Consider the following 26,533-nt stretch of genomic DNA (forward strand, 5'->3'; position numbering starts at 1 on the left):
TTTGTCTAAGCAGTTTGTGTCTAGTCAAGTAAAATGACGGGTAGAAGAGACAACTCCCCAAAACGTTGTTCCCATGACTTGCAGCATTACTTCTGCTTGTGTTTTTGTGAGATAACACTTGCTTTTTATTTTAGGCTGCGGATTGGATTTCTAGCAAGTGTCTCACCACGGCGAAAAGACAAGCTGATGTGAGAAAGGAGATATGTCCATTACGGGAAGATGCCGCGTGCCCCATCTCCTAGTTCTTCTCACATTCGTGTTCACCGGGGAGCGAATTGAGGCACAAAGAGCAGGTACGTGCTGTTCGGCCTAGTCTCCTGCTAAGTAGCTGCTGGGGCTTTTATGTGGCTGAGAAGCTACTGTTGCTAGGAGGAAAACAATATAAAACCCAAGCAACATATTTACTGCTGAAAAGACATAAAATAGACTTTAGGGATGGAGGTAGCTCAAGTATCAAGGTTATGATTTACCTAGGGTCTCTGGTTCTGCTGCAGGCTTAGAAAGCTCAGCTACCCAGAGCAAGGGGAGCAGCATGCAGTTTACCCTGGATATGCCTCATGTACCCCGCACTGGCATGAAGATCACATCTTCTGTTGCCTTCAGTGGGTTTCAGATTAGATCTGGTGAATCTTCAATCTGGCTGGGACGTTCCTAGTGAGCTCAACAGGGCCAGGGCACTGTTCATACCCTCTCTTGATAGATACTGTCTGGTTGCTAGCATGGTCCTTGGCATGGCTTTTGGCCTGCGATGATGAGCACTCTCTCCCAAATGCCGCTGAATGCATTAGAGGATGGTGCAGCTGAGGGATTGTTCCTATAGGCAGTCTTGACGAGGACACATTGTTTTTTATAGAATCATAGAAGAGTCTGGGTTGGAAGGGACCTCTAAAGGTCATCTAGGCCAACCCCCCTGCCGTGGGCAGGGACATCTTCAACTAGATCAGGTTGCTCAGAGCCCCGTCCAACCTGACCTTGAACGTTTCCAGGGATGGGGCATCCACCACCTCTCTGGGCAACCTGGCCCAGTGCTTCACCACCCTCAGCGTAAAAAATGTCTTCCTTATATCTAGTCTCAATCTACCCCCCTTTAGTTTAAAGCCATTCCCCCTTGTCCTGTCACAACAGGCCCTGCTAAAAAGTTTGTCCCCATCTTTCTTATAAGCCCCCTTGAAGTACTGACAGGCTGCAATAAGGTCTCCCCGGAGCCTTCTCTTCTCTAGGCTGAACAACCCCAACTCTCTCAGACTTTCTTCATAGGAGAGGTGTTCCAGCCCCCTAATCATTTTCGTGGCCCTCTTCTGGACCCGCTCCAACAGGTCCGTGTGTTTCTTATGGTGACGGCTCCAGAGCTGGACGCAGTACTCCAGGTGGGGTCTCACCAGAGCAGAGCAGAGGGGCAGAATCCCCTCCCTCGACCTGCTGGCCACGCTTCTTTTGATGCAGCCCAGGATACGCTTGGCCTTCTGGGCTGCGAGCGCACATTGCTGGCTCATGTCCAGCTTTTCATCCACCAGTACCCCCAAGTCCTTCTCGGCAGGGCTGCTCTCAAGCCCTTCACCCCCCAGCCTGTATTGATAGCGGGGGTTGCCCCCACCCAGGTGTTTTGGGAGGGAGTAGGAAGAGTGGAGTTATCCGGCTGTGAATGATGCTATACCTCAGGGACAGAAAACAGTTGCAGACCCACGGAGTATATTGGTATAAAAGCCCAAAGGTACTTTGAGATGGAGGCTTTCTGTCTCTTTTTCTAGGAAAGATGCTATTCTGTAGCCTTGGGTAATTTATAAGAAAGAAAGGGATTTTTTTTTTTAGACCTTCTCTCAATCTTTACAGTTTTGTTATGTGATCTATATAAGGCTTTTTGGGTGAAGTTTAACGGGAGTAAGTACTTGGTAACAAAACAAAGTGAAATCTCATCTTTTTTTCTGCCTGTGGATCAGTTACAGGAAGGATATGGTGGTGCCATTTATATGTTCATTCTGTGATTACTTTAAATAATTTTGGGCTTATGGCTTGTTTGTGAACTATTTTTAATGGCAATATTGCACAACGGTTGACTCAGTGTCTGAGTGGATGAATACAACTCCTGGAATTATGCTTCCAGAGACTATTCCTGTAATTACACAACTGGAAGTTCACTTTCTATGAATTATCTCCCATATTCCCTTAACGTGAACTGTTTCTGCCAGTAAACAACATTATTATAGCATTCTTGGAAAACAATCAATTTTGTCCAGCATTGGACATTACTGTGTTAAAAATGCAGATTAGTATTTACTAAAAGCTTTTCTGCAGTGTTTCATCTCACTGCCATCAGGTCTGTAAGCAAAGAATCACTGACTCTAAGAAAATGATCCTGAAAGACCATCTTTTTCTTCCCTGCATACTGCCTGAATAGGCATCACTTTTTAAACCTTAACCCCCCCCTGCCTTGTTTTAAGGGCCGTTGCCCTTGAACACCAACAGGATTCATTCTGTCTGTTCTGTTTGTTTGTTAACTGCAGTCATCTCACCTGCTGACAGTTGTTAAAATAAGCAACAGGAAGGTCTGTACCTTGCGGGTTTTGTACTTAAACCTTTATATTCTCTGGTTAGTCTCACTTAATATTCTTTCAGACAGAATAGATTAATGTAATAATGAATTGGGGGGACAGAGTGGGTTTTTCTTGCTTACCCTTTACTGTTACCTATTATATCCTTTATATTCTGCAAAAATCAAGCAGAATTACAGTTGGCAGTCTAGCAGATATACACAGATGTAATGTAACTTACATCCGATAATATAAAATGTTATATTCGGTCATCTCCACGCTCTGATTACCTTTGAGAGAGTTACTGTGTGTTTCCAGCCAGACCTTTCTTGCTCTGTGGTTAGAGACAAGTGTTTCCTCACTCACAAAATGCCATCACAGAACATGATCCGATGTGGACAGGTTGTTTCCAACGTGATCACATGTGGATGGGTTGTTCCCAACATGATCCCAATCCCAGGTCCATAGGTTGTTCCCGTAGACGCTGAAGGAACAGCAGTGTCTGGGTCAGGTCTCTGGGATGTACCCTGCCATGGAAATAAACAGAGCAACAGATAATGCTCATTTTTCACTGTCACTCTCAACACACCGCGTGTCTATTCAACCACTCTCGCAGCCATCATGCAATACCATGAGCATTGCCCTACAGCGTTATAACGCCTACCTGCAATGCTTTTTGGTCTTATCTGAAGGCAAGTCCTCTTCATATGGCTGAGCCACCAACAATCTCCTTTCCAGTGCAGTGGGTTGTTCTGGGATTCCTGTCCTCTTCAGGGCAGGTGCACAGCCCCAGGATGATCAGAAGCACCAGAGCTAATTTATGAACCGTAAGGTCAAATTTGGGTGTGGGAGAAGACTTTGTGACCTTCCTGTAGGCTCAAATGCTGGAACTCAGTGAGGAAATATGGCAACAGCATCATTCCCCCCACTTTTGGGTAGCGTGATTCATATTTCTGTTCACTGAGCCAGCTGCAAGCAAGTGCTTGACTGGATGAGCTGTGTATGATACCTCCGACCTCTTTGGTCTGTTCCAGGGGAAACCATCCTAGTCCTCAGCTAACATCCACATTGGGTGCATTTACATCAGTGCTTTAGCTCTGGTCAGGACTGCAGCAAGGACAGGCTACTTCCTAAGGGATGGGAAGCCAGAAGGTGGGGGTCTCCCTGGGCTGGCAGGAGAGGGTCTCACCAGCCACTGCCTGTCCTACCACCCTCAGCCGGGGAGCAGGGGAGGCTGGGGGATCGCAGCCAGGCTCAGCGGACAATCCAGATTCCCAGACAAGCTCATAGTGATGAAGCAGGTCCAAGATCAAGCCAGGAACGTGAGTCAGCAAGTCAAGGTCTGGATCAGGTCTAAAGACAGCAGCCAGGGTCAGCCATTCTCCAGGCAAGTCCACAGAGGTGAGGCAGGTCTGAGGTCTTAGTTACTGATGGACGTTTAGTTGCTGGGACCTGGCTGGAACTAGTCTGATGTGAAAACATCCAAACCATACAGTGGGAATGTCACTTTTTAATGTATGGAGAGCTAAACTGTCCTCGGTGGGCATACCCTGGAGTTATGTATTCTCACAAATACTCTCAGATTTTCTGACCAAGGGAGGTAGCTTGATCAGTCCAGGTCAGAGCCCGGAGGAGGTTATTGACATGGTCACAGTGGGCACAGTCGGGGGAATCAGGGTCCCGCAGTGAAACAGGAGTCAACAGAACAGATCCGCTCTCAGTGGATGTGGGCAGATGTGGGCTACCAGCTCAGATCCTGGTAAAGCAGCAGGGTTTAAAAGCAATTGCCAACAGTTTAGGGGACAGATAAACATCTCCAGTTCGGTGGGACATAGAAGAGCCCTGTTACTCTGACAGAAATAAAGTGGCACAGGCACTGGTATGGACCAGCTGTCTGTCTTGTATCATATGTGCTTTGTTCCCCACATGATTGGTCAAATTAGCTTTTTACCAGTGGTTCAAACAAGCAGTTGTACTTTGTGAGACAACGTGAGACAAGAACAGTTTTTCCAAGGAAGCTGGTGGGAGACTTAGTGATTGAACTGTTAAATGTTTGGTGGTTGTGACCATAGATAAATTGACTTTGTAGAGCAGTTTTCAATCTTGAAATCCATATTTTTTTAGGGACTATGGTCTATAATAGTGAATTAAATAAACATATGCGTATATATACATTTTGTCCAGTTGGGGCTTTATGTTGATAAATCTTTGGCATCTGTGGGACATTTATGAATATCCTGCCTCTTGGCTTGCATATATTCAGAAAAAGCTAGAAAACATCTCCTGGGAGATCTACTTTCTTGGCAAGCGGCTGGCAAATATATGACCAGTCTGGCTTCATAGGGCAAGCAAGCTGCAATTAAAATACATTTGCCTTTTGGATTACACAGGCCTCAGATTACAAATATCATGGCTGGAGCCAAAAGGGTGGTTGTGGGGATAAGTGAACTTTTCCCTTACAAAGCAACTGCCCTTTGTTGTCAAGGAAGCCATCCCAGTATTCAGTGAGTCATCCTTTAGTCAATAGTCAATGGCAGAGAGCCTCAAAATCAAAATAATCTTGTTACAAACTTGCTTCACCAAGATACCATGCTGAGCAAAAGAACTGCTTCTAGCTAAGCATAAATAAATCATAATGTTAATGCAAGAGGGAACATGAAAGCTTCACTACTCATGGTCAGGATTGGCATAGGCAAGGTCAGGGCAGGTCTCTTGAGGTGCCAAGGTCATTTTAGAGCATTGCCTGCGCAAAGGCACTGCAATGAAGTTTGAGAAAAATAGCTTCATATGCATGCAGATGGTGTAGGTGAAAGATTGAGCAGAGGCAGTTAGTAGTGCAGGAACAGAAAGGGTTTGCATTTCAAAGTGAAGTGTGTGCTGATCTACTGTGGATGTCCTGAAACAGATGAGGTGAATCACAAGGAAGAAAGGCTGAGAATCTGCACTTTCTCTGCAGGATAGGGAGAGGGTTTGCTGCCTCCTCCAAATTGCTCACTGGAGAGCTATGCCTAGGGAATATTTAGTATGTCTGATACTTGTCTTTCAGCTTCCCTTAGCAATATTTTCTGCCACTCTTCCAGGTTGCAAGAATGTTCACTATGACCTTGTCTTCATCTTGGATGCCTCCTCCAGTGTCGGAAAAGAAGATTTTGAGAAAGTTCGGCAGTGGGTGTCTAATTTGGTGGAAACTTTTGAGATTGGCCCAGACAAAACCCGTGTAGGTGTGGTGCGATACAGCGATCGTCCAACCACAGAGTTTGACCTGGGAAAGTACAAAACCCGTGAGGAAATCAAAGAGGCTGCACGAAAAATTAAGTATTATGGGGGTAATACGAACACTGGAGATGCTCTCAGGTACATCAACACCTACAGTTTTTCCAAAGAAGCTGGTGGGAGACTTAGTGATCGAACTGTTAAAAAAGTGGCTATCCTTCTGACTGATGGAAGGAGCCAGGATTATGTCTTGGATCCAGCCACTGCAACTCATCAGGCTGGGATTAGGATCTTTGCTGTGGGTGTTGGCGAAGCCTTAAAAGAGGAACTCGATGAGATTGCTTCAGAACCCAAGTCTGCTCACGTGTTTCATGTCTCCGATTACAACGCCATCGATAAAATTCGGGGAAAGCTGAGAAGACGTCTCTGTGAAAGTAAGTAGAGCTCCCAGTTCTTCTACACAATTAAAATTATAATAGGTTCAGTTAGCATATAGGTATGAAAAGCTGTGATTGTTTTCTTTCATGCTTATAATTCTAAGCTGGTAATTCTTTTTTAGTGTCTTCCACTCTGTTCCACTCTATAAGAAGTCATTTTACTACCTGGAGCGAGATGAAATGGATCACTTCTGGGTTCTTCTGCCCAAGTCAGCATTAACTATCGGTCAGCTTCTAGTGGTCAACTAGAAACCAAAAAAGTGAACTCCCTTTTGGTTCTGATATAGTTCAGTTATTTTATAATATTTTGGACTACGGAATATGAAGGGTGACATCTTATTTATACCCAGAATTTGGTTTATTTCCCCTTATTGTCTGGCATTAGAGTGTGTAAAGAGTGCTATGGATGCTGCAAAAGGATTCTTGTGCTTTTCTGCCTTTCAGCATCCCAACTCTACTGACAACTGGTGTTCATGAGTGCTCTGGCTATCAACCACATAAACCTTGGTGATGTTTTGAATGACTTTTAATGGAGAACTGTGTGTGAAATTCACACTGAATAAATGAACTTTGAATTTCCAGCACCCTGGTGAAGAGGACTGTAACGGCATTATGGCTGGTATCTCCCAGCTCTTTAATGGGAACAGCAATCACATATCCCTTTCTCCTTCCACCACTGATAAATCACTCTCTCGTTCTTGGTGACTACATAAAAGTTACCTGGTTTTGCTGCTTTTTGCAGTGTGTGTTGTGGTTACTGTGAGTTCTTTGGGTCAAAATCATGACACACTGCTCTGGTTCCTAGGTCTGAACTTGAAAGACAACAGATGACAACAGTGTGATGCTGTAACACGTTGCAGCATTACAATGACCAGGTCTGCAGGCCAGGAACTTGTGTTACCGTCAGGCAGAATAGAATAGAATAGAATAGAATAGAATAGAATAGAATAGAATAGAATAGAATAGAATGTTTCAGTTGGAAGGCACCTACAGTGATCATCTAGTCCAACTGCCTGACCACTGCAGGGCTGACCAAAAGTTAAAGCATGTTATTGAGGGCATTGTCCAAATGCCTCTTAAACACTGACATGGGGCATCGACCATCTCTCTAGGAAGCCTGTTCCAGTGTTCAACCACCCTCTTGGTAAAGAAGTGCTTCCTAATGTCCAGTCTAAACCTCCCTTGGCGCAGCTTTGAACCATTCCCACGTGTCCTGTCACTGGATACTAGGTGACAATAAGTTGTCTGAAAAAAAACAGGCCTTGTAGGTGGTGTTGTGAGGCTCTTTTATTGCTCTCTGTGACCTCCATTTGCAAGAAAAAAGTGCTAACATGTTCTGGGCTTATGTATGTTTCTTAAAGGGTGACTAGCACAAGCAGGCATAAACCAGTTGACATTGCCCGACAATATCCAGGTGTGACTGCTTTTTTTGCAGCCTGAATAAAAGTGGGTATGGATAGTGTAATCCCAATACAAGTGAAAGTCGTGGTGGATATTGGCTGTAAAACAGTCTGCAAGACTGAAGGAGCTGGGTCTTTTTGCCCGAAAATCTTATATAAACATAGACACGACTGGGGTAGAATAAAGGGTAAACCCTTCTGGTGGGCACACTCAACCCACTCAAACAACTTCCTACTGCAGCTGCTGAACTCCCAAAATGTGATTTTCCTTTGAAATTCTATTATGTTCGTTTTCTAAAGCAAGTGTTTTCAGTACACAAACCTGGGTTTGTGTTTGTCACCTTCTCAAAAAATCATTTACCCATCTGTCAGAGTGTAATGCGATTTGTCTGTGGCTTTCTGAGCCCATACTGTGTCCACACGTGCGTGCGTACCACTCCTCATTAGATCACAAAGGACTACTGGGAGCATCCTTCATTCTGAGTCTGACAGCAGTCACTCTTCAAGGTGTTTGCTTCCACCTGCACTAGTGGGTTTGGTGGGGAGAAATAAAGCCTCTAAAAGAGTAAGTGAAAGGGAAGGGTTTAGTTTTATTAGATACAGGGAACTTTTAAGGGGAAAACAGGCTTCTAAATGGATTGGTTTCCCTGTTAGAACAAAGGGAATCAGATTACCATCAATGAACATTAATAAGGAAGGGAGCAGAGAGGAGGGAATTAGCTGAACAAATATCGAGTAGATAATGTGCACGTATTGAGGATCACTCAGGCAGAATAATGAGATGTAAGGAAGTTAACAGTGGCAAAGGGAATTGAGTATCCAGGTTCACAGGACACAGTGAATGCAGGTGGATTTGAAGAAGTGGGTGCAGGACAGAAAGAGAAGTTATCAACTAAGGCAGCAAACACAGGTGCAATGGACTGATTTCCACAGCAACAAGCAGTTATAGAAGACAGTCTGCCATAGGTGTTCCTGGGCGGTGTTCTTTAGATCCAAGGATTCCACTGAGATGCTGTAACATCCCCAGATCCTTCACTCCAGCCTTGATGGAGGACACCTTCTTCTCAGCGTCTGGCCTCAGTCCCTCTCGCTGCAGTTGGAGATCATTTTTATCCTGTTTTCACTGGATATCAAAAAGAGTTTATTCTCTTCTTCTGTACATCAGTCTTTTCTGCTTGGAAGGATGTTACATGTCTTCTCTAAGTCTTTTCTTCTTAGATTTAAAGCAGTGAAACTGCTCTTTGGCAGTCTTGTCATACTTATTTAATTTATTGGTTTGCACACAAAACGTTTTTAATGGGCATGATGTTTAGATCAGATCTAAACAAACAAGAAATTCTTGCTGTCACTGGAGCTGACTGTTAAAATACAGGATGAGACAGTGAGAGCACCATCAGCAGAAGTATTAATGTAGAGATCAGGTAACTCTTGTTATCTGAATATGTGATGATGGAACTGTTTTGGGAGGTGGGAAAGGGCTGGCAGAGAACAGGACCAAGTGTTTTCTAGTGCATGTGCCACTTAAATTTCATGTGAACACAGTAGGAACAGGAAAGGAGTTCACTGTAAGGGCTAGCTATGCCTTACACATATTTAGAAGGTAAAACTTTTAATAGCTGTTGTAGTTTACTTTCTGTAATTTTAATATGACTGCACTGCATAAAACAGGAACGTACAAACCACGGAGTGGGTGGAGGACGTGACGAGGGCACATGCCAAACTGCTGTTTAGTTCATGTACATTCTTAGACAAAAGCATATATTGCCACAGCCAAGGTAGTGTTTTCATAGACAGAATCCTTTGTGAGCTCCTGGGAGACACAGGAATCAAAGAGCGGAAATGGTAGAAAGTTTTTTTGTTGTACTGACCAATGATGAGTCTGCCAGTCCTTGGACTGCTGTACTACTGAAATGTGAAGAGTTGTGCAGTGTTGCAAATACTGAATTTCATGCCAGCAGCTGTTCAGAATCACTTGTCTCTGGTCTCACTAGTCTGTCCTAGACTTAGTCATTCCATCTTGCTATATTTGACTGAATTTATTGCTAAGAACATGTCATTAAGTGCATTAATAGCATTTTAGCTCTCATTTGGTCTTGTGGAAGGAAGCATAGCAGAATCGAAAAATAACATGTCTGCTCAGTGAGACATTGTGGCAGTGGGAGATATTTTTGCCAAACATCTCCATTACATTCTGGACTATAGTTAGCAGGCAAAAATGGGTGATGCTTTCACAGGAAAGCAGGAGAGATGCATTCTGCTAAAAATTCCAGAGATGCTATATGCTTCCTAAATAGGGTTTCTGCTTATGTGTTGTAGAGATAACAATAGGCAGCTATGGAATATTTAAAAATATACTAGCATCTGCTTCTGGTAGGTAAATAGTAGGTTTATGCTTGTCAAAGAGAGCCAATTTCTTCAATTTCAACCCAGGTTTAATTTAAAGCTGGATTTGATAAGTAAGTGCATGTACAAAGTTGTCAACCTGGCTTGGATCTGGTAGCACTGGGGTTTAACACTATCATCTGACATTTAAGCCTCAATGGGGAGAGATGTTGACCTAAAACACCCGTACCTGCTCAGAAGTAATTGTTTCTTAAAAACACTGATTGCAGTGCTTTAGATGCTGTAGTATTTGAGTTTTTTTCTGTTATCATTAAGCCAGGCAGGTGATAAGATACAGTTTCAAAACTGAGCAAAAACATTCCCCAAAAACATTCTCACTCTTTACTGGCTCCATAAAGCAGAAGCCTGTGACTTGGCACCCTTGGAGTACACGGCGTGTATGTGTGATTACTAAGCCTCTGCTCTACTGCAAAAGTCAGATTTCACAGCTTGAAAATAAATTTGGCTTTAGAGGTACAATCTCTGCTAAGATTTGGGTTTTTTTTTCTACAGCTAGTAATAGGAGAAACACAAGCAGATGTTCTCTAAGGAAGTACTGCAGGAGTATTGTGCTTGGCATTGGTCTATGTCCAGTAGTGACTTTCATGTATCATGTAGCCCTTTCTACAACCAGGTTTTAGTTGTCGGTGAGCTTGCTGAGCTCCTTGCCATGATGAGTTCCTCTGCAAATGTGTGGAAGACCAAAGGACTATGTCGTATGAATCTCAAATGCTTTGCAAGCACAAGGAGATGAAGCTGAAATGTTTCAATGACTGGTCGGTACCTATGGTTTGTCATTGATTTCAGTTGATATAGTGAGGCCTGTGGTAAAATATCAAAAGCAGTCACATGTTCAGATGATTCATAACATTTATTTTTCTATTTGTACATGTCTTTGTTGACTTTGGGTTGTGTATGCAGTGCATAAAATATAAGTCTTATGCTACCACTGTTCTGTTTCTGATGCAAAAGGGCTTCCAGCCTTCAAGGCAACACCTTGAACACCATTCAAAATAATACTCTAAAGGCTTCAGAAATGTCTTTTTTTGAAGTCAGCTTTGCTCAGGTTCATGGTATGTTCACAGAAGAACAGCAAGCTGTTTCTTCTTGGCCTTCAATGTTAAAAATATCTCATGCACAGAGAGCATGACGAAGGGTAGGCGTCTGAATTGCCGTATCTTGACTGACAGTTCCTAAGAACTAGTCAAATCTCACGTAAGTACTGAAATATCTGAATACATCAGCGCCTAACAGTATTTGCCTGATTGTTGACCCCCATTTTATACTCCCTGATGAGCTCTGAGATTTCACTGTAAAAACATTCATTTCTAGATAGCTTTGCATTAGACATCATGGAATAGGAAAGGAGGTGGAACTCAGCAAGCTGTCAGGAGTGAGAATCCTAAAATATTTTAATGAACTCAGTTGTGGTAGTAGTTTTAATTCTTCTAGTTTGTTGAACAGAATTTGTGGACTTGGGAATTTGTAGACTGGTTTTACTTTCATAGTTGGAGTATGACTTTATTTGGCTTCTTCAAAAGTTCAGCTTAGCAGTAGTTCCAAGTCTTGTTTGTCTTACTGCAAGAGCTCTTTTTCATTGTTGTGATGGCTTGTAGAGACCTGTTACAAATGTGAACATAGCTTCTTGTCATCTGGCAGAACTTGGTACATGCCACAAGTGCACCTATAAATTTACTTGGAAAAATCTGTGGCGCCCACCTCCATGTTGAATGCAGAGAAGGTTGAGGTGTTTTGAGTAATAACTGTTGTCTAACAGACTGGTTAAAGTCTGATTAGCACAATATAAGCCATGAAGATAATCTAACTCGTGTTTCTAGCTCATGTATACATCACACCTGCCACAGGCAGCATTCTTAGTGGAATATTCCACATTTGGCTGCTTAAGAGTATGTCCAGGCTAAGTGCAGCTACTAATATTTTGATTCTCACTTGAAAATCTAGTCATTTCCAGATGGTTTGGGAAGTCTGTTAAAAGCTCAGCAGACAACTGCTGCTTTTTTAAAAGCTGCAGCTGGGTAGTGACTCAGCTGCTACTGCCTCTGGTATCTCCTGTTGCTTCTTGATGGTCTTCTTCCCCAGCTGCAGTGGTGGTTTTCTCAAACTCTGTAGCATCTCCAACTTGTAGCAATCTCTCATGTCACAGATGACAGGATCGCACATCTTTTCATCACCACATTTGCTGGCTAACTGCGGTTTCCTCCGAAGGCATAAAAGGCCTGTGACAGAATTTCCAACTGATTTATCTTTTGCTTGAACGAGAAGAAAAAAATTCACTTTTCATGGATGATATGCTGGGAGGAGACAAAATATTTGATGGGCATAGTGGTGATGACGTTACGCAACTTTCTTCTGCCATTGGGTGGGTTGAAGGACAGCCTGGTATCTTAGATTATGGCTCCAGGAAGCACAGCAAAGATATTCTTTTTCTCTTACAGCATTTTTTGTTTTCAAATCAAATGCCTGAAACTCTCAGATCTGATTTTCCACTTGGTCCAGTCATCACCAACTTAGAGCAAGATGGTTCCAGAGCTGGTGTCTGACAGGCAGAAATCCCTGAGCTCAGGGAGTGTGCAGCGGCTGCTGGTTGGTCCTCAGTTCCTCCACAGATCATGTAGAAGTGACTGCTCCCAGAAGAGACTGTTCTGCCACTGTGTAATCTCCATATCTTTAAAATAACTTCCTATTTTGCTTGGGACTCTGAAATGAATAAGTTTATTCTGGGATTAGCAACCATGCTGGTTTATGACCAGTTAAAGCCAGCCCCGCTGCTAAAAAAGAAAGTCTAATTCTTCCTAACTTCTTTCTCCCATCCGCCAGCACAGGCATTTATGTGGCCCCACCATGAACTACAGCAGGGAGCCAATGAATGTTCTTGTTTTCTTTCCCAGATTGGTTTTTACTCAGATTTAGTTCACCATGCAGCCACATGGACATTTGGTGTCCCACGGGAGGAGCTGGTACAAGGTGAGAACAAGTAACTAGGAATGGGAGGAAGACCTGGATTGCGTCCTTTGGTACAGTGCTAGTTCATATCAGCTTGATGAACATTAGCTGAGAACTTCAGAAAGCTAAGGAAAATCCTCTGTATGCTCCCACCGTAAATGTGAGCCTGTGCTCTGCTATCCTCTGGTTGAAGTGTGCACAAAGTGGATTGCTGGGCAGGTTCTTCCCATTCAAACTCCACTTCTAGGCTTCAGCACAGCTTGCTTGCCTTGAATAAACTGCATGTTTAACAAAAATATCCCACTGCAGACAGATCTCTTCATGATTGTGTTGCGTTTTCCTTAAATAGGCTTTTCAGTATGAGTAATTATTGCTGCTTTACTACTGACTTAGCTTCTGGTTGTTCGGGGCGGGGGGGTAGCTGTAATGACAGAGCTCTCCCACCTCGGACACGCACTGTGTCTGGCTGGGAGCATCTTCCCGGGAGTCACTCAAAGGTGGGGTGAGCAAGCTGACCACCACCTTCACTTAGATACAGACTGTCTGTCAGTCCCTCCAGGCAGCACTTTGCTATTTCTGTGCTCCTGCACCCGGGTACCTTCTCTCCCCCAGAATGGATGTTAGCTCTCTTACAGTTTTGGAAAGTGATTTATCGATTTATTTTTCTTCCCTTGTACATTGGAAAACGCAATGTCTTAGACATTGCCTTCAGGTGAGGAGGAAATTCAGCCTTGCAGCAGCTGTGGCCTGATTTCTCCTTTTTGCTTAGGGAGCAAAGGTATGAATCCGACAGTCATCCAAACAACATAGTTTCAGAAATAACTCTGTGGCAGTAGAAGAGTACTTCTACTCTTCTTTGATACAGCTGAGAAAACAAGTCTGTTCCAAACCTGCAGCTTCATACAGACCGCTGGGAACCTTAATAAGGGACTCTGAAGGTAGAAGTATAATAAAATGAGATCAATTAAACCTTTTGCACTTGCCTTTCTTATCTCTAGTTTCTCTCTTTCATAGTTGCATACAAATAGTAGCATCATAAAACATGGACAATCACTTTACATAAAGCAATGAATCTCTGGACTTCCAACAACATCTTGTCTGAAATCACAGAATCTAGCTGAATGATAACGTGTCCCGTAGCTTGTAATAGTTTTTCTTGCATTTCAGACAAGAAATCTTTGTGAACAATGTTTGATGTACAGTAAAACTAATTGTAAAGGCAGAGAGAAGATTAGACTCATGACAAATAAAAGTAAGTCCCAGACATTAGAAAGAAACATTGAGACAATCAGGAAAAGTATGAGTCTCAGTGGCAGGAGAAATTACATCTTATGAAAAAGTAATGTCCTGTTTAGAGAACAAAAAGAGGAAAAATATGGTGACTATGGGAGCCATTTCTAAACAGTGTAGGAATGAAAGAGAAATACAGAAATAGGAACAGGCAAAAAGCTGGAACATACTGTCATGTGCTGAAAGTTATTAGTAGCTTGTTTTTCAACACTGCCTGCAGCCCTCATTGATTTTCAGGAGCTGTGGGTGCTCAGCACTTTCAAAATTAGGCTGTGGAGCCCAATACTTATCCAGCTGCAATTAGAAGGAGGCTTTCTGTCTGCTCCGGTGGAGTCCAAGTGATGGGGTAAAAGAGAGGACCCATCCTTGGGGAAGCACTGTCTGTCTTGGTGTTTGCTTTCTGCTGGACTGATAAGGAGTGCTCAGTAGAAAGAATAACCTCTGGAGCTGGGCAGATACTCAGCAGGAGACTGGGGCAAGGCACACAAAAACCTCTGAGGTTTCAGGTTTAGTTACAGGCTTTTCTGTCCAAGCATAACAGATGAAGAAAAAACCCTTGCTATGTCCTTCACTAAAAGGTCTTTAAACCTCAGCAGCTCTTGTGCCGTCAGGGCTTTCTTACTCCTTCATTAACAGCCCCTAAACTGACCTCAAACTGAAGGGACACCACCTATTTAATGTTCTAGGCCTGACTTTTTTTTTTACGCTTTATGTGGCTATTCCCATAAAAATCTAGTGGTATCTTTCAGCACAGGCTATAAATGGAGCTTGACCATCACCTGCCCCGGTTAGGTGCACCTATAAATTAAAGATTTCCTCCGATCTCCCTCAATTTGGGGATGTACTTCTATTTAGGATAGGGAAAGCCAAGTCTGGAAAGGTGCTAGGGAGATTGAGTCCCAGATCTGCTGATGGAGCTGGTAGAATTTACTGCGAATGGTAGAGAAGTGTGAATGTTTGTCAGAGCATGCAAAACTCCATGCAATGCATCGAAGGCCCCATCATAGCGTATTATACTTTTCCTGAAACCCAGTGTGTTTCCTGAACCCTACAGCTTTTCATGACATTAATGTTTCTGTAAACCCCCTGTAGCAGTGGTGAGCTTGATCTCCCAGGGCTGTGTTTTTTTTTTTCCTCCTGGCTCCATATGTTCAAGCCTCAAAGTCTTGTGATGAATAACTGCAATGAGAGCTGCAGATCCTAATATTCCAGGTAATGAGGGAGCTTGGAGGCACCACGGGGTGTGCTGGGTCTCGTGGGAGGGACACAGCCGTTGCTAGTCACAGGCTGCCTGTGGCACTTGGGCAAGAGTTTCGCACAAAAACTCTGGCCTGGGTAAATGGCCACTTTCTCATCAAATAGCTTCACTGGAAAATTTGTGACCTTTTGCAGTATTGAATCAAGGTCTTTTCATCACCTGAAAGTTAAACTGATTTTGGAAACAATTTCACAGGCAGAAGTGAACTGTAAGAACAAAACCGTGCTCAGACCTAGATAAACTGTCACATTAACACCTGAAACAAAATGGGCAGGACCACCTATTTTTAAGATCTGGGATGAAACCGTTGCTTCCAGTTCCGTGTCTTGCTGAGACGTCTTTAGAAGCCCGTATTGTTTATCCCTGTGCTCAGGACCGAAGCAAAGCTTGCCATTTAAATTTCTAAGGGCTTATTTTAAAGCTGTAGGTAGATCTCTGATACATGCAAACCTTGCGTGGACTCTCTGCAAAAGAGATCTTCATGTTATTACTGGAGTTCAAACTCAAATGACATAACCATTTCCTTTTTTGTCCTTTGGTAATACGAAGTGATGCATCCTTTCTTCTGTGGAAGTTTGTAAAGGTTATCAGCCCTTTCTGCCACTGAATTTCAACTTCTCATTTTGTTTTCAAATGAACTGAGCCAACAGGCAAAATTGAATTGTAATGTACCGGTCTGCTGAGAATATTTCTTCCCCAGTGGTAGAGCTGCAGCATGGTTTAGCTGGTGGGCTATTTTTGTTAGTAAATTGTAGGGTTGTGTTTCAATCCCATCAAGTTCCCTGCAAGTTACACCCAAATACCAAATTCCTTTTCAAATCGGTAATCTTGTTTATAATGTGCAACAAAAGCAGTGGGAGCATTTTGAACACCTAGGAGAACTGCTTTTTGATAAAGTACTAATTAGGTTCTTTAAAATGCAAATAAGAGATTGAACAAGCTCTGCTATATTATTGTAGTTACAAATGATGGAGAACAGTTCAAAGTTCTGCATAAAATGACTTTCGGCATGCTCTCCCTTTTGGGAACTGTGATTACTACTGCTAACGCTGACCAGAAGTAGGGAGGGTATCTTTCAGGAAAGGTAACTCAGTTGGATACTGTGGTTTTTGTCGCATGCTGTCCTAAACTGTTGAATAGCAGCCTCGTGTGATGTCAGGTTTCAAAACTCCGTTCATTTCCTTACAGCTTAATAGTCAACACTTATTGTCAGTTTGGATATAACTTGATCTGTACTCTAGGAAATTACGAAATTTATATATAAAATACATATATATGTGTGTGTTTGTATGAGACATATTTATTTATTTTTATATATTTATATATATAAAAACTCTGGAAAATAAAGCTGTGTCCTTTCAGGCTGAAGCATCAGTCTTTTTTTTTTACAGTGAGGTAGATAAAAAGCCATAACACATTAAAGCCACAGTGAAGATGAAATACAGGACATTTTCACTGCAGTGTAACTACACACGATCAACCCAATCCACCACCTCTGGGCGAGACTTCATTTAGCTACACTGCAGTAGAAATCACTGTGCTTTGTTCCCACAGGGTTTTATAGCAAGACGGATAGCTTATATTAGTTATCTACTATAAAAACCTCTCAGTATTGGCAGTGAAGACATAACATCTCTGTGAGAGGCTGCAATACTAATATGACACAAGTAGGGTGGTGCAGCAGAATTTTAGTCGCTAGTGCTAATGCTTTCTGGGAAATGACTCTAATAGCTCGAGGGTGTTTCTGAGTTTAAAACAGACGCTGGATCAGAACTGAGATCCATAAATTGAATTAAACAATATTGTATCTTTATATTCAAGTATCTTCAGTGGGATTCATATCATCTAACTGCAGTGGCCTAAAAGTTATTTGTCTAGACTCTTTTGATAGTCAGTGGAAAGGAATAGACACCTCCAGAGAGTGATTCATCCTTTTTGAAGAAAACTGTCCAAGACAAGTGGCATGATTCAACCTCTGAGTGCCTATCTCTTTTCATTAACTTTTGAGAGAGCTTAGGTAACTTGATCGCACCAGATTCCTCACTTTGACAGCCAAGAGCAAAAGAGTTGAATCTTTCCCTGCTGTGTTCTGGGAATTCAATAATATTTGGTTCCTTATGCCAGTAAATCAGTCTGCTGGGATTTACATTACTGATGCAAATATAGGCCAGTGTGGTTGCAAGCTGAGGTGTGTGTGTTCCGTTTCTCCTCTAGCTAACCTGACGCTGCGGTATTTGTGCAGTCGCAGGAGACAATGCCAGTTTAGAGAACTATTGCCAAGTATTGCCGTATGTTTTGGGTCAAACATTGTACTGCTAAAAATTGTACTTCATCCCTAAGAGACCACTCCTATGAAAAGAATGGGTTCCTCTCCCTTGTCTTGGGCTTCTTCCTAAACCTTGTGATAAATTGGCCCTTGAAGTAAAGTGCATTGTGATAATACCTGCTGCAGTCTCTGTTGACTCATTATAGCAAAGAGATAATGCTTTAAAAAACAACTAATGGCTGAAATACAATTAAGAGTAACAGAGAAGGAGACAGCTTTTTTAATTAATGTTGTTGAAAGACACCTTTGCTGCAAATAGCCTTTTTTTGTTGTTAATTGAAGCATGAAGGTTGCATCCTGAGACAGGGCCACAAATCCACTCTTGTTTAATGATCTTTCCGGTTTTCCCTGTAATGAAGTCAGACCCCAAAGCAAACTGTACTCTACTGGAATCAAAATGGGAAGGATGCCAGCTCAGACCAGCTCGCATGTTAACCAAGTCTGTGTTACTGGTCCGTACTGATTGCCCTCCCATACAGACAAGCTAAGAATTCACTTGTAGGACCTGGTGAAAAAACCCAGTGGAAGAACTGCTGGTGCATCTTGTTTGGGGTTTGGGGCTATGAATGGGACTGGAAAGCTGGCAAGTGACTTTGAACCAGCGGAGTTCCTAAGTATGAGTTTAGGTAATTAAAGAAATCTTTATTCAAGTTTTCGATGAATTCACTGCAGGTGTCATTTGCAGAAGTGTCCACGTGAATGGTGGCTCTGCAGTAGCCTCTGCTCTGCTGGAAGACAGCATGGCTTGTATTAAATATTTTGACTCTTGCATATAAGCACGGCGCACATAATAAGGATCATGATAGAGAAAGGATGTGCTCGGGGCAGACAATCCCAGGGGACTGAAATGATCCAGACTGGCCTTTGAGTCTCAGATTCCTGAAACCCAGTCTCAGTGCTCTCTGGTGCAACACACTGCACAGCTCCAGCAGAGGTAAAAGGGTCTGCTTGGCACTTTGGGAAGGAAAGTCACTTAGGTGTCTAGATTAAGAACCTTGGATATATGACACTGTTTTTCACTATATATTTTGGCAGTGCCCAGCCCCAGGAGTCCTGTTAGAGTGCAAACACTGGGCATAATGTTCCTGCCCTAGTCCAGCTTATCGACAACCTGCAATCACGACTCCCCTTCCAGAGAAATGACCCCCTTTCTACACTTGTGGCCCTATTAGTTCAGAGCTCACTGCTTCGATTAAAAGGCTAACACAGTATAAAGCCAGAAGGAAGTCATCATTATCTTAGCTGTATCACATACGCCATGAGACTTACTTGAACTTTGAACATATAACAACTCATTAAAAAAGGCAAAATGTCCTAGGAAATTTACTGTGTTAGTTACAAATCAATATATTTGGGGAGGTATCTGCTAACTACTCCTCCAAGCTATCAAAGCTCTGTGCTGGAATAATGAGTCATTGTCGTGGTTTAACCCCAGCTGGCAACTGAGCACCACACAGCCCCTCGCTCACTCCCCCCTGGTGGGATGGGGGAAAGAATCGGAAGGGTAAAAGTGAGAAAACTCGTGGGTTGAGATAAGAACAGTTTAATGATTGAAATAAAATAAAATAAAATAAAATAAAATATAATAATAATAAAAAATTGTAATGAAAAGGAAAGCAACAAGAGAAACAAAGAGAGGAACAAAACCCAGGAAAAATAAGTGATACAACCGCTCACCACCTGCTGACCAATGCCCAGCCAGTCCCGGAGCAGCGGTCACTGCCCCCCCTGGCCAACTCCCCCCAGTTTATGTACTGAGCATGACGTCACATGGTATGGAATGTCCTTTTGGCCAGTTTGGATCAGCTGTCCTGGCTGTGCCCCCTCCCCCAACTTCTTGTGCACCTCCAGCCTTCTCAGTCGGTAGAGCATGGGAAGCTGAAAAGTCCTTGACTAGTGTAAGCACCACTTAGCAACAACTAAACCATCAGTGTGTTATCACATTATTCTCATGGTAAATCCGAAACACAGCACTATAGCAGCTACTAGGAAGAAAATTAACTCTATCCCAGCTGAAACCAGGACAGTCATGCATGTTGATTTTTAACAGAGCTGTTTAAGGACTAGTGTAAAACTTGCAGACCTACAGTTCTTTTGAAAATTCAACATCATTTCCACTAGCTGTTCCTATTTCTATTAGCAAGCACAGCAGCTGATGCTTGGCTTGTTTACCTATCTGATAAACTGTTCTTTGACTCTGTTGCGGCCTTGATAATATCCTGAAGAATTAATTTCCTTGGGCTAATATTATATTTATAATATATTTATCACCAACTGAATATTTACATGCTCACAGCTTTATAAGCTGTGAGACACTGCAGATTCACACAATGTAAGGTGGTACACAGGAATCTCTTTAATTTATGGCTGGTTCAGAGTCAAGGATTTTTATCATCTTTAATTAGCAGCTTATCCCAGTGGGTGGGATTTTTTTTCATTGTAAATCCTTTTGCATGTTATTATTTAGTTAAAAATACTGCCCTGGGTACCTGCTAACAGCACAAAAATACAGCACAGGACCACTAAACAAATGCAATTAGTGGATGGGTTGCTACATGCTGCCACCACATTCAGCTCTACAAACTATTTTTGAGATGATTACATGTCTCAAGTAATTTGGCTTTGGAGCTAGGTATATTTATTGTTTTAGTGCATGGGGTCTGTAATAAAAAAAGTCTCAGCTTTTTTTCTTTGATTCTCATGGGTCCATGCCTTGATCATAAAATGTTATGCCTTGCTGAAATTTCCAAACCCGTCTCTTGGTCTCACAGGGACAAGAAAGTTTTACCTTGTTCAGATCCTACTGTAGGTTGTTTCCTTTTTTTAGTTCTTTTAACATTGATGGTCTTAGTTTAGATTATAACGAAAGCAGTAAGTTTTATTTTGGGACTCTCATCTGGAGCATGGAGTAGTTTCACTCATTTGTGTTTATGCTCTGTAATATCTCACTGCTAATTATTTTCCGTGAACTAGTATTGTAGCAAGATAATAATTGTTTAATCAACCAAACATCTGAGAAAGTATTAGACTCTGATTTGCCACAACTTTGTACAGCTGTTTACATCAATTCTGAGTTATTTCTAGTGAATCCGGTAGTTTTCTTAAGCTCACACAGCAGGGCAGTAAAAGACCTCAGAAAAAAAACCTTGGGTGACCTGATTTACACGTGGTGCAGTTCCCTTCCTTATGGGAAACTCTGAAGATTTTCCGTGAGTTTGGTGCACCCAAGCATAAAGAGGATGCAAGTTGGGGCTTAGAGATCCTGGTGTCAGGTCCAACCTCTTCAGTCCTAAAATAAGTCTTGTCCTACTAGCAGGGAAGGTACGAGAAACAAATGTAGAAATTATTCTTAGCAGATTGTTCCTCACCCCTGGATATGTGTGGAGGTATTAGGTATGGGGGATATGTCCCTACATCTTCCTAGTGTGCTCAGCACAGTCTAGCACTCAAGATGGACCTGGCCTGGCTCCGGAGGTTTCCAGATGGTGTTTCTGCTCACGTCTCTCCTACTGCTGATTGACAGGCGTCGCCAGTGTCGTGCCAGGACGATGCTATGTTGGTGCAGTCCAGGAGCGGTGCAGGAGCATTTGTGGCTGTAATTGTGCGAGGCTGGCCCTTTTATCTACTGTTATTTTCTTTTTTCTTCTCAATAATTGTCTTCCCTTCACCACAAAATGTACAGGAGAAAAACAGCTTTTCAGGAAAAGTGTTTTCTACCCGTAACTCTGTGCTGTGGAGGACTGAGAGGGAGAAATGCCAAGAAGAGCAGATAAATTTATGCCAATAAGTTCATAGTCAGAAGGGTTGGTTTGTCTGTGGTTTTTCTCCCCCCGCCCACACTTCATTATAGTACAAGCATCCAAGTAACCTGCTGCCACCAGAAGGCAATGGGACTGCGGGCACCAAGGGCACTCTCCCCTTCATCTGCCTTGCCCAGGGAGCCACTGCCTGTGATAGGATGGTTTCAAACTGAGCAGGGGATGAAGTATTGATCAAGTCACTAAGTGGAAGGTGCTGGCTGGTCATCTGATTGTGGATATGGGCCCTTCCCGGTGGTCACCGATGGGGGACTCCACATCTCCCGTGGACTCGAGCATCCTCCACAATCCTACCTGGAAATTAGCCTGGAGTACAGGTTCTATCCAGCGTCCTTTCTTTTCCCCTCTTCTGCACTCAGTTCTTTTTATAGCATCCACTATTTTTAACGTATATATATGCTTATATATCTATTTAACTGGAAGTGAATCAAGTGGTTTTCTTTCAGTAAATGCAAATAAAATCTAGGGAATGGAAACCACAGGGGTGGCTAAACATGCTATTCATGCTGGGTGGATTTGTGCTCCCATGGGGGGAGCAGTGTCCTAATTTCAGAATAGTACAGACTGAGTTTTCATTAAATTGGTAGATGTTTAATTATATAATTTTGGATGGGAAAGTGGAGAACATAGACATGTATCTGCAGTGTATCTATAATTGTATAGTCATTTCTGTATTTTTTGTTGGGTTTTTGGTGTTGTGGGTTTTTTTTTGACACATTGTGGATGATTTTCCTAGGGTTGGTAGGACCTGTGAAAAAGCAGCTGAATTCAGTAAAGGGAAACGAGTGTCTGGGTGTCTTCCTGCTCTTAGGCTGAGCTTTTCATGTCACTTTCTGTCTGAAATATCAGGCTAGTTTGATTCTCCCTACGCTTTTGGGTTTGTAGCTGAGGAGGAACTGTGCTAGGGTGATAGCGTGAAGAAGTGTTTAACGTTATCTTTCACCAAGGAAAACGTAACACGGTGCTTACTCCCCTATGATTCTGCCTAGCAGCATTTAACCTTCCCTGCTGGATACCCTCGTTCTGCTATGGCAGCTCTTTTCAATGAAGGTGAAGCATAAAGAGATGAAATCCAAACTGTGGGAGGTGGATACTCTCTTAGATAAAATGGGCCAGCTCAGGAAGTGATTCTAGTAAGGCACACCACGGCAACATTAATTCAAAAGCAACTGCATTTAGCAGTTTATCTACATGTATAAAGTAGTTAATGCAAATAATAGATTGGATCTACACGTGCAGCTTTATGTTTGTCTGGACAGATATTTTGTGATGAAAATTTGGGCTTGCTCAGTATTTGTGCGAGACATCAAGACAGTCATGGTGCTGTGGACATGGTACTGGCACTGCCTCCAATATAGACCCACTGAAACACTGTCCTGTTCTTAGCTGTTGCGGGCCCAGCCCTCCTTTCAAATCAGGAGAGAAGGTGTGCCTATAGTCTAGTCTTGTGTCTCTGTTTTCTATGTATAAGTCCAAATTCCAAATCTTATTGCAGCCTATCAGTACTTCAAGGGGGCTTATAAGAAAGATGGGGACAAACTTTTTAGCAGGGCCTGTTGTGACAGGACAAGGGGGAATGGCTTTAAACTAAAGGGGGGTAGATTGAGACTAGATATAAGGAAGAAACTTTTTCTGCTGAGAGTGGTGAAACACTGGCACAGGTTGCCCAGAGAGGTGGTGGATGCCCCATCCCTGGAAACGTTCAAGGTCAGGTTGGAGGGGGCTCTGAGCAACCTGATCTAGTTGAAGATGTCCCTGCCCACGGCAGGGGGGTTGGCCTAGATGACCTTTAGAGGTCCCTTTCAACCCAAACCATTCTATGATTCTAAATTCGTTCTTGCTCAGTAGTTACAGCAGGTGTGAATCTGCCTCATGATTCAAGGCTTGTTTCTGACCAGAGATGAATCTGGCCTTTCTTTCATCAGAACTTCACTGCCCAGAGATAATACTGCTGTTTTCACTTTATGCTCTCAATGTTTACTAAAAGGACTGTATAGTCTCTGGAGCTTCTCACCTTTATTATATTTGGAGAAACATGATCTCAATAACATATTCTGATTAAAAAAAATGGACATCGTGTGTTTTTTAGTTATCCTGGTCTAAGGAAACAGTTTAAAATATACTTCCCTTAGAACAAGACTGCCAGTCTGTTTAATGTATCACTCTCTGCTTTGGGCTGAATCTGAATCTTACCTTTAAATTACTCCTTTATTTGGAGTTGTAAATGACCTTGCACTGACTTAGAAAATTCATGCCACATTAAACACCGGTATTGCTAATGATCAAAATTCCCAAACCACCTGTGGAATAATATATTAGGAGATATGACCATCAGTGCCCATCATGCCTTTAGAGAAGTATGGAAACATGAAAACAGTGGGCCCATCAGCTATGTTAAAACTTGTTGCACTTACAGGAATTGTTGAGTAGACCGTAACCTCTGCACTTACAAACCAGACTATAAACTCTTTGAAAAACAGTATGGCACACTGATTGTCTGAATCCCTTCAGCAAGACAAAAGTGGAAACTAAAGGTTGCTTCTCAAGGGACATGTAAGATTAATTTTTTTCTAACTCTGAGGATAATTAATCACTGGAACAAGATCACCAAGGGTGATGGTAGAGTGTGTTCCTCTGGCTTCTTTAAAATGCAGGGTGATGCCTTTGTAAGAGATGTGGTCTTGTTCAGCTCAGCCTCAAACTGCTGGGGGATATTGCTGTGGGACATGAGATGTCTGATGTCCTGTGCAAGAGGCCTTGATGCTGGTCATAGTTTTCTGTATCTGTAAAATCTGTGAATCTGGCAGAGAGCTGAAAAAAAGCTCTTTGTTGAGAGATCACCAATTTATTTGCCTTATGCTTTCTCCCAAGATGCCACCAGAGCGTCTCTCTCTCAGACTTTGAGCTTTCAGACCCTGGTGGGAGGAACATTTAAATCTGTAAGTGTCTATATGTATAGGGTTGTTTGCAGCATCTTGGCCCTGGCATGGGTGGAAGCGGGGAAGAAGGAAAAAATGGAAAACATGTCCTTTGATTAGAAGGCAAACTGTGCTCTAATGGAGATGATTAGAGACAAATTGAAGACTTTGTTTGTCCATAAGGCAATAGAGTGGTTTTCTTGTGTGGTGGCCTGGAAGGCTGCCAAGATATTTCTCAGTAACTAATCCTGAGTCAGTTATGGGCACAGAAAACAATGCCACATATCTAACACTTAACAGGGAAAGAGGGCATACGCTCATACTGGTGATCACAGCAGAGAGCAAGCTCTCACTTTCCCACCAGGAACGTGGGGTCCATATCGCTCCCCCTGACTTTGCTTCCCAGAAAGGCAGTGGCAGAACGATTCAAGAGGAACTGGCCTTAGGTCTAATCATTGTAAAGACAGTCAGTTCTGCTGTGAAGCTAATGATGTGATGGCTAGTGGATGGCTGGGAAAGAAAAGATCCAAGATGGATCAAGTCTAACTTTGAAAGGACTTGGTCCTGCATTGCCTTACTTCTTATATGACAATTCCCGCTTTCTGTAACACCATATGTCATATAAAAACATGTCCTGCCCAAAGAAGTGCCCCTTTGTAGGCCTTTGTAGGATGGAGTCACTGTCATCTGGAAGGCATTCTGCCTGTGTCTCGTTTTGTCTGCCAGGACAGCTACCACTAGTAGCTTAAGGCAACATCCTGGTGGAGCTTAAGCTACCAGTAGTAGCTACCACTGGTACATAAGGACTTAACATGTGCTTGCCTCCTTTGTGCTCCACTGTAATCAGTGCTGGAGTAACTCAACCACATCCCTGTTGGTTCTAGATAGCTCAGAGTGAGCTCTGGGATTGAGGCAACCACTTTAAATAAGGCATCCTTCTCTGTGGATGACTGTGCTGGGTAGTGATGGAGAGCCTGACTCTACATGTGCACGCACAGTGGAGCAGGGAGAAATGCAACCCAGAGGGATGTGCTGTGTTAACACAGGCCTTTGGAAGCTACACCACTGCCAGTACAAGGCCTGGGCCCTGGCACTGTCCCACCATAGTCCATGGGACACTCGGTGGGATGGGTTGACTCTGTGCTAATGAGCTCTTTCTAAACAATGACCAGACATGGTTCAGGGAATAGCACAGTCCCAGGCCAGGAACCTTTCCCTAATAGGCAGCGGGAATGTGGCATCCTGGTTTTGGGTGGATGGGAGTGGGGACAATAGTTTGGCTCTGCCTTCTTGTCCTCCTGGCTAAAGAACGTGTTTGGTTTGTATAGAAATACAGAAGTGTTGAGCACTGTAAAGCAGGTGGGGTGTTTGGGTGTGGAAGCATTGGGCCATACTACACTATTTAGGGGCGTGGGTGGGGGTTCCCTCAGCTAGTCCTGAATGCTGTCATCATCTTTCCTTTAGCGGCACAGCTGTCAGGTTTGTAAGTAGTCCTTATGCACATCACATCCTTCATGGTGTCTTCTTCTATGTGGATTTGGGTTTTCGTACAGTGAACTGTGAAGTCTAATCTGAGATGTTGCTGGGATGAGGAGCCCAGTGAAATACAGAAGCTCTGGAACCTCATGGCCAAAGCCAAGAACGTGATGTATTATATATAAGGGTTTCTCACTGTTTACCAAGCCAAGGCTGTCTTTGACCTCTTCACATGGGGAACTTGAGGCATGCTGCCTTTCCTGCCTCCTTCCTTTGCTCTCCAATAATTCTGTGTGAGCCTTATCTAGACTAATCTCCGTTCACCTGAATGTCTCCGCATCCTCTAGTTGAGTTTTGGGGGCTAGCAGCCATAACAGGGCACATCGCTGTTTCATAGCAGGCCTTGGTCATTAGGGATAGGGCTTAGTTTGTAGTGTCCTATGTTGCGCTTTTAGCTTTGTTTCTCTGCTATCAGCAACAGCAGCAGACAGGTGTTCACAAAACAAAACACCCAGCTACATTC

At 43.0% G+C, this 26,533-nt stretch overlaps 1 protein-coding gene across 1 annotated transcript in view; it reads left to right on the top strand.

The window, feature by feature from the left end:
* Positions 1-201: 201 nt before the first annotated feature.
* Positions 202-26,533, top strand: part of COL22A1 (collagen type XXII alpha 1 chain) — a 211,580-nt gene continuing 185,248 nt past the window's right edge. Inside the window, exons 1-2 of the mRNA XM_076329048.1 lie at positions 202-293; positions 5,609-6,175. Of these exons, the coding sequence (XP_076185163.1) occupies positions 203-293; positions 5,609-6,175 (658 nt within the window). The 5' untranslated portion in view covers position 202. The remainder of the gene's footprint in view (positions 294-5,608; positions 6,176-26,533) is intronic.

This window comes from Aptenodytes patagonicus, chromosome 2, assembly GCF_965638725.1.
Source record: "Aptenodytes patagonicus chromosome 2, bAptPat1.pri.cur, whole genome shotgun sequence".
Taxonomy (NCBI): Eukaryota; Metazoa; Chordata; class Aves; order Sphenisciformes; family Spheniscidae; genus Aptenodytes; species Aptenodytes patagonicus.